General features: G+C 38.0%; 1 protein-coding gene across 2 annotated transcripts in view; it reads right to left on the bottom strand.

Annotated features, from left to right (window-relative positions):
• ZNF280C (zinc finger protein 280C) overlaps nt 1-14,698 on the bottom strand; it is a 65,231-nt gene that overhangs the window by 33,676 nt on the left and 16,857 nt on the right. For both annotated transcript variants that reach the window (XM_003931123.3, XM_074392232.1), the window contains 4 exons: nt 10,416-10,562; nt 7,406-7,471; nt 7,169-7,305; nt 2,809-2,920 (listed from right to left, as the gene is read on the bottom strand). In XM_003931123.3, the coding sequence (XP_003931172.1) occupies nt 2,809-2,920; nt 7,169-7,305; nt 7,406-7,471; nt 10,416-10,562 (462 nt within the window). The remainder of the gene's footprint in view (nt 1-2,808; nt 2,921-7,168; nt 7,306-7,405; nt 7,472-10,415; nt 10,563-14,698) is intronic.

Here is a 14,698-nt window from a genome sequence, read left to right as displayed (position 1 = left end):
TCTTTACAAAATAAACTTTATATAAAGAAAATTCTAAAAACGCTTTTCAACTAAAGAAAACATAAACAGGTATCAATGAAAAAAGAAAGAAAAAAAATTCCAAGCAAAATAAAAGAAATAAAAGTTATAGCCCAGAGAATACTCTGAGTTAGGTTTCTATACATCAACTTATATTTAGATGCTTAAATGCATTTGAGTTTGCAAAATATTTAAAAAATTTTTCTAAACATTAAGAGAAACACTTTTAAATGTTTTTTTAAAAAAAACTTAAGATGTGTAATGGAAAATTCAAGTTGGTTCTTTTTCTACCTAACAACCTAACAGGTGGTTCAGATTAAATTATCTTGTTTATTCCCTATATACAACTAATCTTGAATGATAATACCTCACTCATTCATGTGAAAAGGTTTAAAGTTAGTATAATGACTTTCAAAGTATGTTCCCTTAAGTCCAATGGGTCTTAGAAAATATAATGGGCATGTCAGATAAAGAAACTCTCCTTTCACATTTTACTAGCTTTCTGCATAAATTTTGTTTGAATAAGAATTTCACTGCTAAAGAGAGTTCTGAGTTTGAGAACCACCATCCTAAAGACCAAAGGATTATGTAATTCAGGGCATTTCCATAACAAATGGGGTATTTAGGCTATAACCAGTCCCAGCACAAGTGATTTTTGAAAATAATATACAGTTGTACTTTATAAGGGTTCTAAAACGGCACATCATGTTTTAAAAGCTCACAATTGTACAACAGGAAAAGCAGTAGAGTAGATATATGCCAGGAAAATAAGAGTATTACATTAGTGGGTTCCTCTGTTAAATCTGTGTTTCATTCTTTGAGATAAAATAGAAGTAATTTTTTCTTTAAACACAAATGATTTTTTCCATCCTCAAAGAACATGATTACTGCCAGCTATACTGAAGGCACCTAACAGTAATTTTTGTGTCATCACTTTAACATTTTTCTCAGATGCTTAGGTTACTTAAACAACCAATGAGTGTGCTAGTACTCTGGACTAGGTAACTGATTATATAACCAGCTGGATAATAAAAATAGACTATTTTAATATATACTTATTTTAAGCATGATAAATCTAAGTTAAATAAAATCAACCTGAGCTCAATTGTTTTAAATTCTGGCCCTTTAGCTTATTTAATTCTGTTGTGTTTTGCTCATGCTGTTCCCTACCTCGACTATTATCTGTGCTGATAAAAACCCTATTTTCATTCTTCAAAATCAAGTTCAAATCCAACTTTCCCTAAGAACCTTCCATGATCATCTTAGACAGAAGTCCATTAATCATGCTTCTGAACATACAGCACATATTATCATTCATGATTATCATTCTAACAACTGTTTATTGTCAAGTCCTTTAAAACTGATAATGCATTTTTCACTTTCCACTTATCTTATTTGGGCCTCAAAAAAGCCCTGAGATAAACAGAGCAAGAATTAAAATTTAATATCCAATGGCTCATTTCAGGTCTGGAAAATAAATGCTTTATGTGAGTAAAATGAAAGTATCTATTTTAATAATGTGACAAAATTGAGATATTAAGAGGTTAGATGACTTGATAAAGGCCACAGAAATGTTTAGAATAAAGGCTTAAACCTGTATCTTCCCAATCAACTACAATCCTATTTACTATTCAGGACAAAGTTCCACTCTCTTCTGTATTAATCTTAGAGAGACAGGAGGAGTCACTGTCTTTACCCTTTAGAAGCTTCAAGAATTCACACTTTTTCTATGAATAAAGATCTTGTGCTTTGCAAAACCCGAGTTAAAACAACTGTTTTATCTCTCTGTTTATTTTGGTTCTTGGCTATTTTACTAATTAGATAAGTGACAGATAGGTGAATATCAAACCAAGTAATATCAAAATGGGAAAATATTTTTGGTACTCCTATTACTATAATTCTTTTGGTTTGGTTAGGTAAAGGTTATATACTAATTTATGAGTAAATAATTAAATATTCAAAAAATCACTGTGTCCCTCTTTCCATTTAGTAAATAATTAAATATTCAAAAAATCATTGTGTCCCTCTTTCCAATACTGTTCTTTGTATTAGCTAGTTTGATATATTTCCACTGAAATATTTCCATTTCCACTGAAATATATCAAACTAGCTAATACAAAGAACAGTAATTGCTTTGATTATAGGGAATTTTCAACAATACAAAATTCCTTTATTGGCAATACTAACCTATTTTAGGTTAATAAAGAACTCTGTTAAGGTAGACATCAAAGAACTGTAACACTTCAACTAGAAAATTTCCACTATTACTTCAATGTATACTTGCTGAATACTTACCATGTAGAAATCACTATTTCTTTATTCTTTCATTTTATACTACTACTCTATAATCATATTTAACTATCATATCTACATCATATTTTATTTGAATAGAAAGATATTAGGCTATTGAGAATAAACTATAACCATGCCTTTTCTCATACTAAGTGTCTTCCAAATAATTAATACTTGTTTTCAGAGTATTTAAGGCATCAGGGGTCTTCCTTGACTCACAGAAATTATATTTTTTCAGTCCATGGCTGGTTCCAAGTGAGAAAGAGTGCAAAGAATATGTGCTAGCCAACTTAACAGAAAGATATAAAATATTCTATTACTAAATACAATTTTATATATCACCCAAGAAAGCCATTCAGGAATGATTAGCTCTATTCCATGTTATAATACATGAAAATCTTAACATGAAGGTATAGGCTTTAAAACAGAAATTTAATTCCATATGTATATTCACCAAGTCTCTTTTTATAATTTTTATGAAAGAGTGCTAAACCAAACCTTCTCTAAAAATTGCTGGTATGTCTTGGGATGGTGGAACTGATTCCTGGGTCGAGTCAAACAGTAAGACTGAAGCATTATCCGATTCATCTGGTGAATTCTTTGTAAAATCCTGTAAAAAGTTATAATTATTTTGTTTCATAAACTTATACAGAGGTAAATTTAAAGGTATGTCAATACTATAAAGAACCTTAATAACCCAGTTACTAATACGGTATGAAACACAAAGGTAATTATTAGCTTCTGCCAAAATTAGCATCTACTGGGTGAGGGATATATGGGAATTATGCATTATTTTTCTAATTTTTCTGTAAATCAAAAATAGTTTGAAATAAAACACTAAAATTTAAAAATAATATTATTGGCAAAGTAGAGGTTATATTTTGAATCAACTTTTCTGCAAGGAAATTTTAGCAGTATCTATCAAGGGCTTTAAAAAGTTCATATTCTTTGGTCCAATTATTCCAGTTACTCTAAGAATCTATGCTAAAGAAATGGAAATGTTTAATGACGATTTATAATAGCAAAAACTGAAAACCTATATGCCTAATAAATGACTAAATGAGGCCGGGCACGGTGGCTCAAGCCTGTAATCCCAGCACTTTGGGAGGCCGAGGCGGGTGGATCACGAGGTCAAGAGATCGAGACCATCCTGGTCAACATGGCGAAACCCCGTCTCTACTAAAAATACAAAAAAAAGAAAATTAGCTGGGCGTGGTGGCGCGTGCCTGTAATCCCAGCTACTCAGGAGGCTGAGGCAGGAGAATTGCCTGAACCCAGGAGGCGGAGGTTGCGGTGAGCCGAGATCGCGCCATTGCACTCCAGCCTGGGTAACAAGAGCGAAACTCTGTCTCAAAAAAAAAAAAAAAAAAAAAGACTAAATGATACTATCATATAACATTTTTCGAGAACTATTCAATGACAAAGTACAATGTTCCCAGTACAATGTTCTGTGAAAAATGAGGAACAGACATGAAATATGTATTAATATGGTCCTGGTTGATATACTCTAATGTCACCCTAATCATCTAAGAAAACAAAAATCAAAATAAAGTATGTATTCTTGCCTGTCTCTTTTCTAACCTGCCCCTCCTTACGTATTACTTTTATAATGATGATATAAAGATTTTGCTTGCTTATTTTGTGCTTACAATTTGAGATGATTAGGTTTTAGACTATGACTTAATTGTAACCAAGCACAATCTTACCACAAAGTAAGTATTTTCTCTAAATATTTGCCCTTAAAAGTGGAAAATATCCATTTGTAATATCCAAAAATAGTTAACAGAAGTTCCTCTGAATAAAGGTAGCACTTTAACCTTTTCTGAGGTGAGGTCTCTGATAACTATCACAATTTCAGAAAGTAGACACATTATTCAACAAATAACCTGTTAAATAATTCTCCAATTGGGAATTTCTTATGTCTCATAAAATAGTTCAGAAAGATAACAACTGTTAACAGTAAGGTAGACTAGGCAATAGGCTGAGATTCAGAAGACCTTTCCATTTATTTAACTATGTAACCTTGGGCAAGTTACTTCTGAGCTTCAAGTTATTTACCTTTCCAACTGAAGTAACAGCCACCAATAATTATGTATCTTTTTTTTTTTTTTTTGAGACGGAGTTTTGCTCTTGTTACCCAGGCTGGAGTGCAATGGCAGGATCTCGGCTCACTGCAACCTCCGCCTCCTGGGTTCAAGCAATTCTCCTGCCTCAGCCTCCCGAGTAACTGGGACTACAGGCGTGCATCACCACGTCCGGCTAATTTTTGTATTTTTAGTAGAGACGGGGTTTCACCTTGTTGACCAAGATGGTCTCAATCTCTTGACCTCGTGATCCACCTGCCTTGGCCTCCCAAAGTGCTGGGATTATAGGCGTGAGCCACCATGCCTGGCATAATTATGTATTTAAAACGTACTTGCCTCTTTCACAGGACGTGTATTATATTAAGTGGTTGTCATAACAGTACTAATAAAGACCTAATATTATCTCACATTTTATACATAGGTAAACTAAAATTTCTTGTAGTTAAGGTTTCCAGTACAACCCAGCCTGTTACTGATGATAGAGCTGGAATCAGAACTAAGGTCTGCCTGATTACAAAGCCTGTGTCCTTAAGCTATATCAAACGGACTTTAAAAGAGATAATAATACTCTCCTTCCCTGCCTGAAAGAGATAATGAAATAGATTTAAATTTTTAAATAAAATTTCCTTATGTAGGATTCTCAATTCATTTGAGAGTATTTGTCCATCATTTTGAACCCTGGCTGCACATTACAATCACTTGGAGTTTTACAATGTCAACATAGTGAAAAGTGCAAATGTTTATGACAACAGTTTTAACCTCACAGACCCCTGGAAGAGACTTAGGGAACCTTAAGGGCCTGTGGACTGCACCACTGCTCTAAGGCAGTGCTTCCATTTAAAAAGTACACACTTAATGGAGCTGGGTGCAGTGGCTCACGCCTGTAATCCCAACACTTTGGCAGGCTGAGGCGGAGGACAGCTTGGGGTCAGGAGTTCAAAACATAGTGAGATTCCCCCCATCTCTAAAAAAATTAAAAGCCAAATTTGCTGGACGTGATGGTGTGTGCCTGTAGTCCCAGGTACTTGGGAAGCTGACACGAAAGGATTGCTTGAGCCCAGGAGTTGGAGGCTGCAGTGAGCTATGATCATGCTACTGCATTCCAGACTGGGTGACAGAGCAAAAGCCTGTCTCTAAATAAGTAAATAAAAGTATATGCTTAAATGTATAAATGGATGTGTGTATACGCATATTTTTAAAACTCTGGGTTAACCTGGATTGAAATCCCAGATCCATCATTTACCAGCTGTGTATCCTTGAGTGAATCTGAGCCTCAGTTTCCTCAACTATAAAATGGGAATAATAATAATGCCTACCTCGGCCAAGCGCAGTGGCTCACGCCTATAATCCTGCACTTTGGGAGGCCAAGGCAGGTGGATCACTTGAAGTCAGGAGTTCGAGACCAGCCTGGCCACCATGCCGAAACCCTGTCTACTAAAAATACAAAAATTACCTGGGTGTGGTGGGACATGCCTGTAATCCCAGCTACTCGGGAAGCTAAGGTAGGACAATCACTTGAACCTGGGAGGCAGAGGCTGCAGTGAGCTGAGATCGTGCCACTGCACTTCCGCCTCAGGAGACAGAGCAAGCAAGACTGTCTCAAAAAAAAAAAAAAAGAAAAAGGTGCTTACCTCATAAAGGTGCCATTAAGAATCAAACACGATTAACTTATATCTAGTATTTAGCACAAAGACGTGCACATATTGACAGCCCGGTAAATGTTAAGTATTACCATTATCTATGACTTTTACTAGAAGTTTTTAAAGCTAACCTATGAAAGTATGTTTTCAGAATAAGCAGCAATAATGACTTCAGAACACTCTTTCCAATTTAAGAACACCTGTTTCAGTTTATTAACTTAAAAATGTTTATTACTGATCATACTTAAAAAAAAATTCTTTTTTGAGACAGAGTCTCACTCTGTCACTCAGGCTGGAGTGCAGTGGTGCAATCTTGGCTCACTGTAACCTCTGCCTCCCAGGTTCAAGCGATTCTCCTGCCTCAGCATCCAAAGTAGCTGGGACTACAGGTGCATGCCAACATGCCTGGCTAATTTTTTTGTATTTTTAGTAGAGACAGGGTTTTACCACGTTGGCCAGACTGGTCTTGAACTACTGTGCTCAAGCAATCCACCTGCCTCAGCCTCCCAAAATCCTGGGATTACTGGAGTAAGCCACTATGTCCAGCCTGATCATACTTTTTAACTCATATTTACATAGCATAGTTTTCAATATTGTATCTATTTAAGCATATTAGCTAGTTTATTAATATGTTAGATAATTCCTGCAGTTATTATTTGGGGTTTTGGTTGAGCTGTATCTTTAAGATGGGGACTACTTTTCTACTGAAATGGTAACTATGATAGTTCACAATTTTGGGGTTTGTGTTGGCTTTTGTTTTTTTTTTTTTCTTGAATCAGGATCTCACCCTGTCACCCAGGCTGGAATGCAGTGGTATGATTTTGGCTCACTGCAGCTCTGACCTCCAGGGCTCAAGCAATCCTTCCATCTCAGCCTCCTGAGTAGCTGGGACTACAGGTAGTACAAGACTATGCCCAGTTTATTTTTTGTATTTTTGTAGAGATATGGTCTTGCCATGTTGCCCAGGCTGGTCTTGAAGTCCTGGGTTCAAGTGATCTGCCTGCCCTGGCCTCCCAAAGTGCCAACAATAACAGGTGTGAGCCACTATGCCCGGCTGATAGATCACAATTTTAACTCAGTATTACAACAGCCAATGTGTCCCTGAATTAATTGTTGAATTATATAAACACTTACAGGTTTAGACTCATTCTCAACAGTAACAGAGCTTTGTGGAGATTCAGATTCAGGATGAAATCTAGGCAAGGCTGCCACTGCATTTGATGATGGGTCTCTGTAGCGTTGACTTGCAGTCCTGAATATTTCAGGAATACCTGTATTTTAAAATTATACAATATATTGAATATATTTCTATACAACCAATTATGTCAAAATATTTCACTTTAAAATTGAAATACTATAGTAATACTGTACCTGGACTGCCTGGCTCACCCTTTATTCTTTTGGAAGATGAGCTGGAATGGCCTCTGTTCAAAATATCTATAAATTATATTTAAAATTTGTTATGTGAATGAAATATATACTAAGATAATAGAAAAATCCCTCCAAAATATCTCTTTATATAACCTATAATTGAAGTATATTTCTTTCCATTAATGATGACAGGGTTGTGTACAGATTCAGATCCCCATGACTTGAAATCAAACCCTTCCCCAACCCTGTGCCACATTCACACCTCTAAAAAATCTGAAAGTTTCATGATGGGAGGGCTGACTGGATTACCTTTTTGCACCATTACTCTTGAGTTCTGAATAGGAAATTAACAGAGACTACAGACTAAACTGAACCTGGAGTTCCAGAGTAGCTGATTAATTTAAGGGGTTTCAAATCTATTACTACATCAGAAGTCAGTTTGAGCCTCAAAAAACCCTCTGGATCAGTTTAAGATTGCACACCCATGTACCCATATGAAACTCCGTAACTTCTAGGTTACTGAGGAGTCAAACTGAAATTTGGAAGAATAGTGATTTGCCTAAAATTGCTTAACAGGAAAAGGTACAAAGCATTAACAAACCCATAGAACTTCAACATTTTTCCTTTTTTCTCTCCTAGTAGAAAAGAACCAGATCCCATAAAACATTTTTATCATGTGAAGGGTCACACAAAAGTAGAGTTGTTTTCTGATCACAGACATGCAGTAATCTATGAGTAAACACTACAAAAGTCTTCTAGAAGAAAAATCTCCTCAAACAACTTGATAATGTTTTAATTCAGAAATTCAAGGTAAGTGTTACTCAATCCACTCACTAAGAGTTATTTCTACTTTTTGGTGGTTATAGTCTACCAAACACAAGTTTTTCCTCCTCCTCCTCTGCCTTCATGGTAGTTCTACATAAAACATTTAGATGATATTCCATATGCTAAAATATTTTATGGCTTACACATAAAACATCAATAAAATCATTTAAATTTTGAGTTATCAATATAGAAAAATTCTAGTGGGGTCAATACTCTTTTTGATACAATCTCTTAAAACTAATACATGTTTTGGTTTAGTGTTGTTAACAGTCATCTATAATCAATATAAATCCAGCTTGAATCTTAATTGTCATGTTTCAATAAAATGGTTTGAGTAATAATTTGGAAATGTATTATTTCAGCATAAAAATTGTCACAGTGACTGGAAATAAGAGAATATCCTAATCTACTATCAGCAATAAATATGCCAAATGTACTTAGTTCATTTAATAATTTAAGTGGCTCTCCCCTTAGAACCTCCCAATTTACCACAGGAAATGATATTGAGAATTCAATTGCCTAAATTATTCTGCCTCTGATAAAACTGAGTAGAAGAAATGCTATTCCAAGTTTAGAGTCAAGAGAAGAACTAGGCTTTCAGAAAATTTAAAACTATCTCTGAACCACACTATTAGTCACTGCCATACTAAGTAAGAAAACTGGTATGCTAGCTACATTCCTTGACTTCTCCAGGCCTAAAACAAGTAAACAAAATGAAAAAGGATCTGCTTCCTCTTACTCTACTGAAATTCAGTTATGCTGGTTTTCCCTTGCCCTTTATACACTTCTGAGAACTTTTTTTTTTTTTTTTTTGAGAAATCTTGGTCTGCCACCCAGGCTGGAATGCAGTGGCATGATCTTGGCTCACTGCAACCTCTGCCTCCAGGTTCAGGCAATTCTCGTGCCTCAGCCTCCTGAGTAGCTGGGACTATAGGCATGCACCACCACGCCTGGTTAATTTTTTTATCTTTAGGAGTTTCACCATATTGGCCAGGCTGGTCTCAAATTCCTGGCCTCAAGTGATCCGCCCGCTTTGGCCTCCCAAAGTGCTAGAATTACAAGAAAACATTTTAATAAGCATTACCAATATCTTCACTTTAACAGTATTATAATGCCAAGTCTAATTAGTCTAAAAGAAATCTAACAATCCACAAAGGTACTACTAGACATGTTTTGCTAGAAAGCCGTTAAGATTTAAATGTGCTGACTGCCTGCATTGTCCAAGTATAGTGTTGGAAAACCAGGCCCTCCCTCCCTCACGAATATAAACAGTTGCTGGAAGATGGGTATAGCCAGAGGCTACAGCACATGCCGGTAGACAGACCAGAGACTCTATAATCATGCAGCACCTATTCATTTTATAGTCATATATCAAGATGACAGTTTGATGAGGCAGTTGCTTAGACATTAGAACTCCCATCAGACACTAACACAAATGTATTAAGCATATTATATTTTAAGAAAAGCATTCCAAACACTTCCTTTTCTGTACATCTGAGTTTAAGGGAGAAAAAAATTAATAAACAGATAGTCTACTTGGCTCCATTAAAAATTATGATTTTCAATCTCAGAAAGCTCACATTGCTGTTCAGGTCATCTTAACCCTCAATTAACTTAGCTATTTCCTTTTGATCACACCTGTTATTTTTATCCTCTCACCTACTTACTCCAGTCTTCAACTACATTCCTGTCTTGATTCTCACAAGTTCCTACTGACCTTTACTCTCCCTCTTACCTCTAACTCCTTACAAAAGAACAACATCATGAAGGACAGTTAAGATATCCCATATATCGCCGGGCGCGGTGGCTCAAGCCTGTAATCCCAGCACTTTGGGAGGCTGAGGCGGGTGGATCACGAGGTCGAGAGATCGAGACCATCCTGGTCAACATGGTGAAACTCCGTCTCTACTAAAAATACAAAAAATTAGCTGGGCATGGTGGCGTGTGCCTGTAATCCCAGCTACTCAGGAGGCTGAGGCAGGAGAATTGCCTGAACCCAGGAGGCGGAGGTTGCGGTGAGCCGAGATCGCGCCATTGCACTCCATCCTGGGTAACAAGAGCGAAACTCTGTCTCAAAAAAAAAAAAAAAAAAAAAAAAAAAAAAAAAAAAAAAAGATATCCCATATATCTTCCATTAGAAACAACCATCTTAAGAAACGTTACTTCACTGAAAGTAAATGCTTACTTGAAATGGCTGGTTTTGATCTTAGTATCTCTCCAACAAAGATCAGTTCATCATCATCCTCATCCTCAGTTTTTTCTACTTTCTTCTGCCATGGCTCCAGCTCTTCTTCTTCACATTCCATAAAGAGTTCTGTCATTTTTGGAACGTCTAATTTTCAAAAGGAGAGAAGCAAGCTTTATTTTCAAAGAGAAAAATACTTTTTGTGCAATACACAGTGTAAGATGCACTTTAATAATCCTAATAGCAATTACTGACATGATATTTGGTTGTTTTTTTCTTTTTTGAAATGGAGTTTTGCTCTTGTTGCCCAGGCTGGAGTGAGTGGCGTGATCTTGGCTCACTGTAACCTCCGTCTTCTGGTTTCAAATGATTCTGCCTCAGCCTCCCGAGTAGCTGGGATTACAGGCGCCCACCACCTCGCCTGGTTACTTTTTATATTTTTAGTAGAGATGGGGTTTCACCATGTTGACCAGGCTAGTCTCAAACTCCTAACCTCAAGTCATCCACCTGCCTTGGCCTCCCAAAGTGCTGGAATTACAGACATGAGCCACTAGGACCAGCCTACTGACTTGTTATTTGTAATCAGTACATGGTAGCAAAAGAAACTCAGAACTAAGATCTCTAAGATCTAAACTAGTCAAATTTGGCTAGACAGATAGGTAATGAAGGACAGTAGTCATTTACAGTGGCCAATATATTTTAGGATCAAATCCAAACAAAGTGAGTTTTAGTTGTATGACTAGAACGATTATATGTACCAAAAAGACTGTACCTATTATCTGAAAAAAACAAACAACAAAAAAACAAAAAACAAACAAACGAAAAAAAAAAACCTCCACTTGTATTAACAAAACAGAGATAAACCAAGAATAACAGACAATAGGTAGGATATATACTAGGAAAACAGAACCAGACTCAAGTATATCAGGCATAGAGCAAAGCAGGGATGAGGTACTAGATTGAAAATGGGGAAATTAGGTGAAACTTAATTCCATTTCAGGACAGAGTAGACATTTCTCATTTGAAGAAACTAAGCAAAAAACAAAACTGTGTTTTGTTTTAGCCTTTAGCCTACAAGTTCTGACTAAACTCAGATCTCCTGGGAAGCATTTTAGTGCCTCACTCTTAAACATGGTTTAATATTTAAACATGGATGGACAAACAATAAGTACCAGAAAATTAAGGAAAACCTTCAATATGAAAGACGAAAGCAATAACACAGATAAAAGGATTTTAAAGAAAACCAAAGAGTTAGGCAGGATGGTGGACTAGATGCAGCCAGGTGGAACAGCTGCCACCCAGGGACTGGGATGACTGGTGCAATCCTAAGAGATCTTCAAAGGGAAGGCACTGAGTGGGCTGAGAGATGACACAGAAGCTGGACTGAAGCAGGAGAAAACTGAGAAGCCTGCATGGGGCTACTGTGAACTGGGACTGGTTCCTGGCCCCCAGTGACTCTGGGAGAATGAGTGAGTTAAACTGGCAAGGGGCAACTCGCTCTTGCCAAGGACCTCTGGGAATCCCAGCAGAGGAGATCCCTTGATTACCACGGACACTTTAGTTGGCAGGGAGAGCTGATTAGTGCGCTCCACACTGGCTAGCGTACTGCCTCTACCACTTCTCTACCACTTGTTGCCATAGCATCTGTACTGGAACACAGCCCGGGATGCCCATCCCCCTAGGCTCTGCTTGCTCCCATAGGAGACTCTAGCACTAGGGGAACTGTCAGACCTGAACTCTGTAGGGTGGTGTTGCCCATCAGACAGAGGGCTGGTCTGACCTGAGCACTCTTTGGTCTGCTGTCCTTCTCTGGGGCCCCAGCCTGGCCATTCCTGCTTGCAGTACAGCCCAGGGTGCCCTGATGGCCTGCATCACAGCTCCTGAGTGAGCCAACCAGGCTTGACCAGTGGAGAGCTCCAGCAGAGTTGCCCCTGGGGCCATGCACTGGGCCACCTGCTCATTCTCCCCACTCTAGCTTACCCTGGGCCCACGGCCACCCTCCACATCACTTTGCTAGTGTGTATATGCACAGGTGGATCTTGCCTTCCCTGCCTCGCAAGCACACGTGTGCATGCACCTTGCCCTGCATGCTGCCAGTGGGAGTGCACTCCGCCCACTAGAATGCAACCAGGCACGGAGAAAAGTGGACCCTCCCTCACCCTGAGCAGCCATCTCTGCTTTTATCAACATGTACAAAGGGTACATACGGTCCTGTATTGGCCAGTGCTGATCCCCATGCTAACGCCACCAGCAGCATGACCATATGCAGAGTTGCCAGCTGGGGCCCCTGCACCCCTGAGCCAAGCTGCCTCTGCTGTTTCTGCGAAAGCCCACATGGAAGCCGCTAGCACCCTGCAGTAGCTGATGAGCATGCACCCCGCTGTGCTGCCACTGGCATGTATGAACAAGGACGGACCCTGCTGTCACTGCCCTACCAAACAGTTTGGCTGTCACCACCAATTGGCACACTGGGACAAGAGGTGCAGAAACCTCAGGCCCCATAGCATAGTGGGTTCCTAACCTTGAGAAGCCAGAGAAAAAAGCAGAGGACCGGTTATCAGTCCTGCAAAATTAAAGCATGCACTCCAGGAATTGTAAGCTGAAACTTGGCCTAAAATTTCTAGAAACGAAGCCAGTTGACTGAATCTACCTTATACCACAATCCAACCCTTAAGGTCATCAAATAGGACAAAAGAAAAAAAAAAAAATCCAAAAGTCGGCGACTTCAAAGACTGAAGGAACATCAGCCCACAAAGATGAGACAGAACCAGTACAACTCAAAAAGCTAGAATGCCTTCTTTCCTCCAAACAACTGTACTAGCTCTCCAGCAAAGGTTCTGAAGGGGCTGAGATAGCGGAAAGGACAGAAAAAGAATTCAGAATATCAACAGGAATAAAGGTCATCAAGACGCAGTACACTGAAACCCAATCTAAGGAAGCTAAGAATCATAATAAAACAATACAGGAGCTGACAGACAAAATAGCCAGTGTAGAAAATAATGTAACTGACCTGATAGAGCTGAAAAATACAAGAATTTCATAATGCAATCACAAATATTAATAGCAGAACAGAAAAAGTGGAGGAAAGAATCTCAGAGCTTGGAGACTGGCATTCTGAAATAAGACAGCCAGAAAAATATAGAGAAAAAAGAATGAAAAGTAACAAGACTTCTGAAAAATATGGGATTATGTAAAGAGACCACTAAACACCCACATCAAAAAGACAGGAAGATCTCAATTTAACAACCTAACATAACAAAAAGAATTAGAATTAGAGAACCAAGAGCAAATCAATCCCAAAGCTAAGACAGAAGAAAAGAAATAACCAAAATCAGAGCTGAACTGAAGGAGATTGAGACATCAAAAGATAAATGAATCCAGTTGTTTTTTTTTTGAAAAAAATTAATAAAATAGGCCACTCGCTAAACTAATACAGAAGAGAGAAGATCCAAATAAACACAAATTAACAACCAACAAAGGGGATATTACGACGGAACCCAGAAAAATACAAATAAATATCAGACAATATTATGAACACCTCTATGAACACCAACTAGAAAATCCAGAAAAAAAAAAAAAATCGAATAAATTTCTGGACACATTCACTCTCCCTGGACTGAACCAGAATTAAACTGAAACCCTGAACAGAAAAATTATGAGCTCTGAAATTCAATCAGTAATAAAAAGCCTACCAACCAAAAAAAGGTGAGGACCAGATGGATTCACACTTGAATTCTATAAGATATAGAAAGAAGAGTTGGTACTATTCCTACTGAAAGTCATTTCTAATTCATTCTATGATAAGGCCAGCATTGTCCTGATAACAAAACCTGGAATAGAAACAACAACAAAAAATTTGGCTGGATGAGGTGGCTCACACCTGTAATCCCAAAACTTTGGAAGGCTGAGGCAGGTGGTTAACTTGAGGCCAGGAGATGGAGACGAGCCTGGATTAACATGGTGAAACCCGGTCTCTACCAAAATACAAAATTAGCCAGGGTGATCAATGCCTGTAATCCCAGCTACCTGTGAGACAGAGTAAGACTGTGACTGTGGCAAAAATAAATAAATAAATAAATAAAAAATAAAGAACAGCTTAGCCAGGCATGATGGCATGTACTTCTGCCCCAGCTACTCAGAATACTGAGGTGGGAGAATCACCTGAGCCCCGGGAGGTCGGGGATGCAGTGAGCCATGATGGCATCACTGTACTCTAGTCTAGGAAACAGAATAAGGACCTGTCTCAAAAAAGAGGAAGAAGATAAAGACCAGCAATATTATAC

This window comes from Saimiri boliviensis, chromosome X, assembly GCF_048565385.1.
Source record: "Saimiri boliviensis isolate mSaiBol1 chromosome X, mSaiBol1.pri, whole genome shotgun sequence".
NCBI classification, from domain to species: domain Eukaryota; kingdom Metazoa; phylum Chordata; class Mammalia; order Primates; family Cebidae; genus Saimiri; species Saimiri boliviensis.
This window is presented reverse-complemented; position numbering and strand designations above follow the sequence as displayed.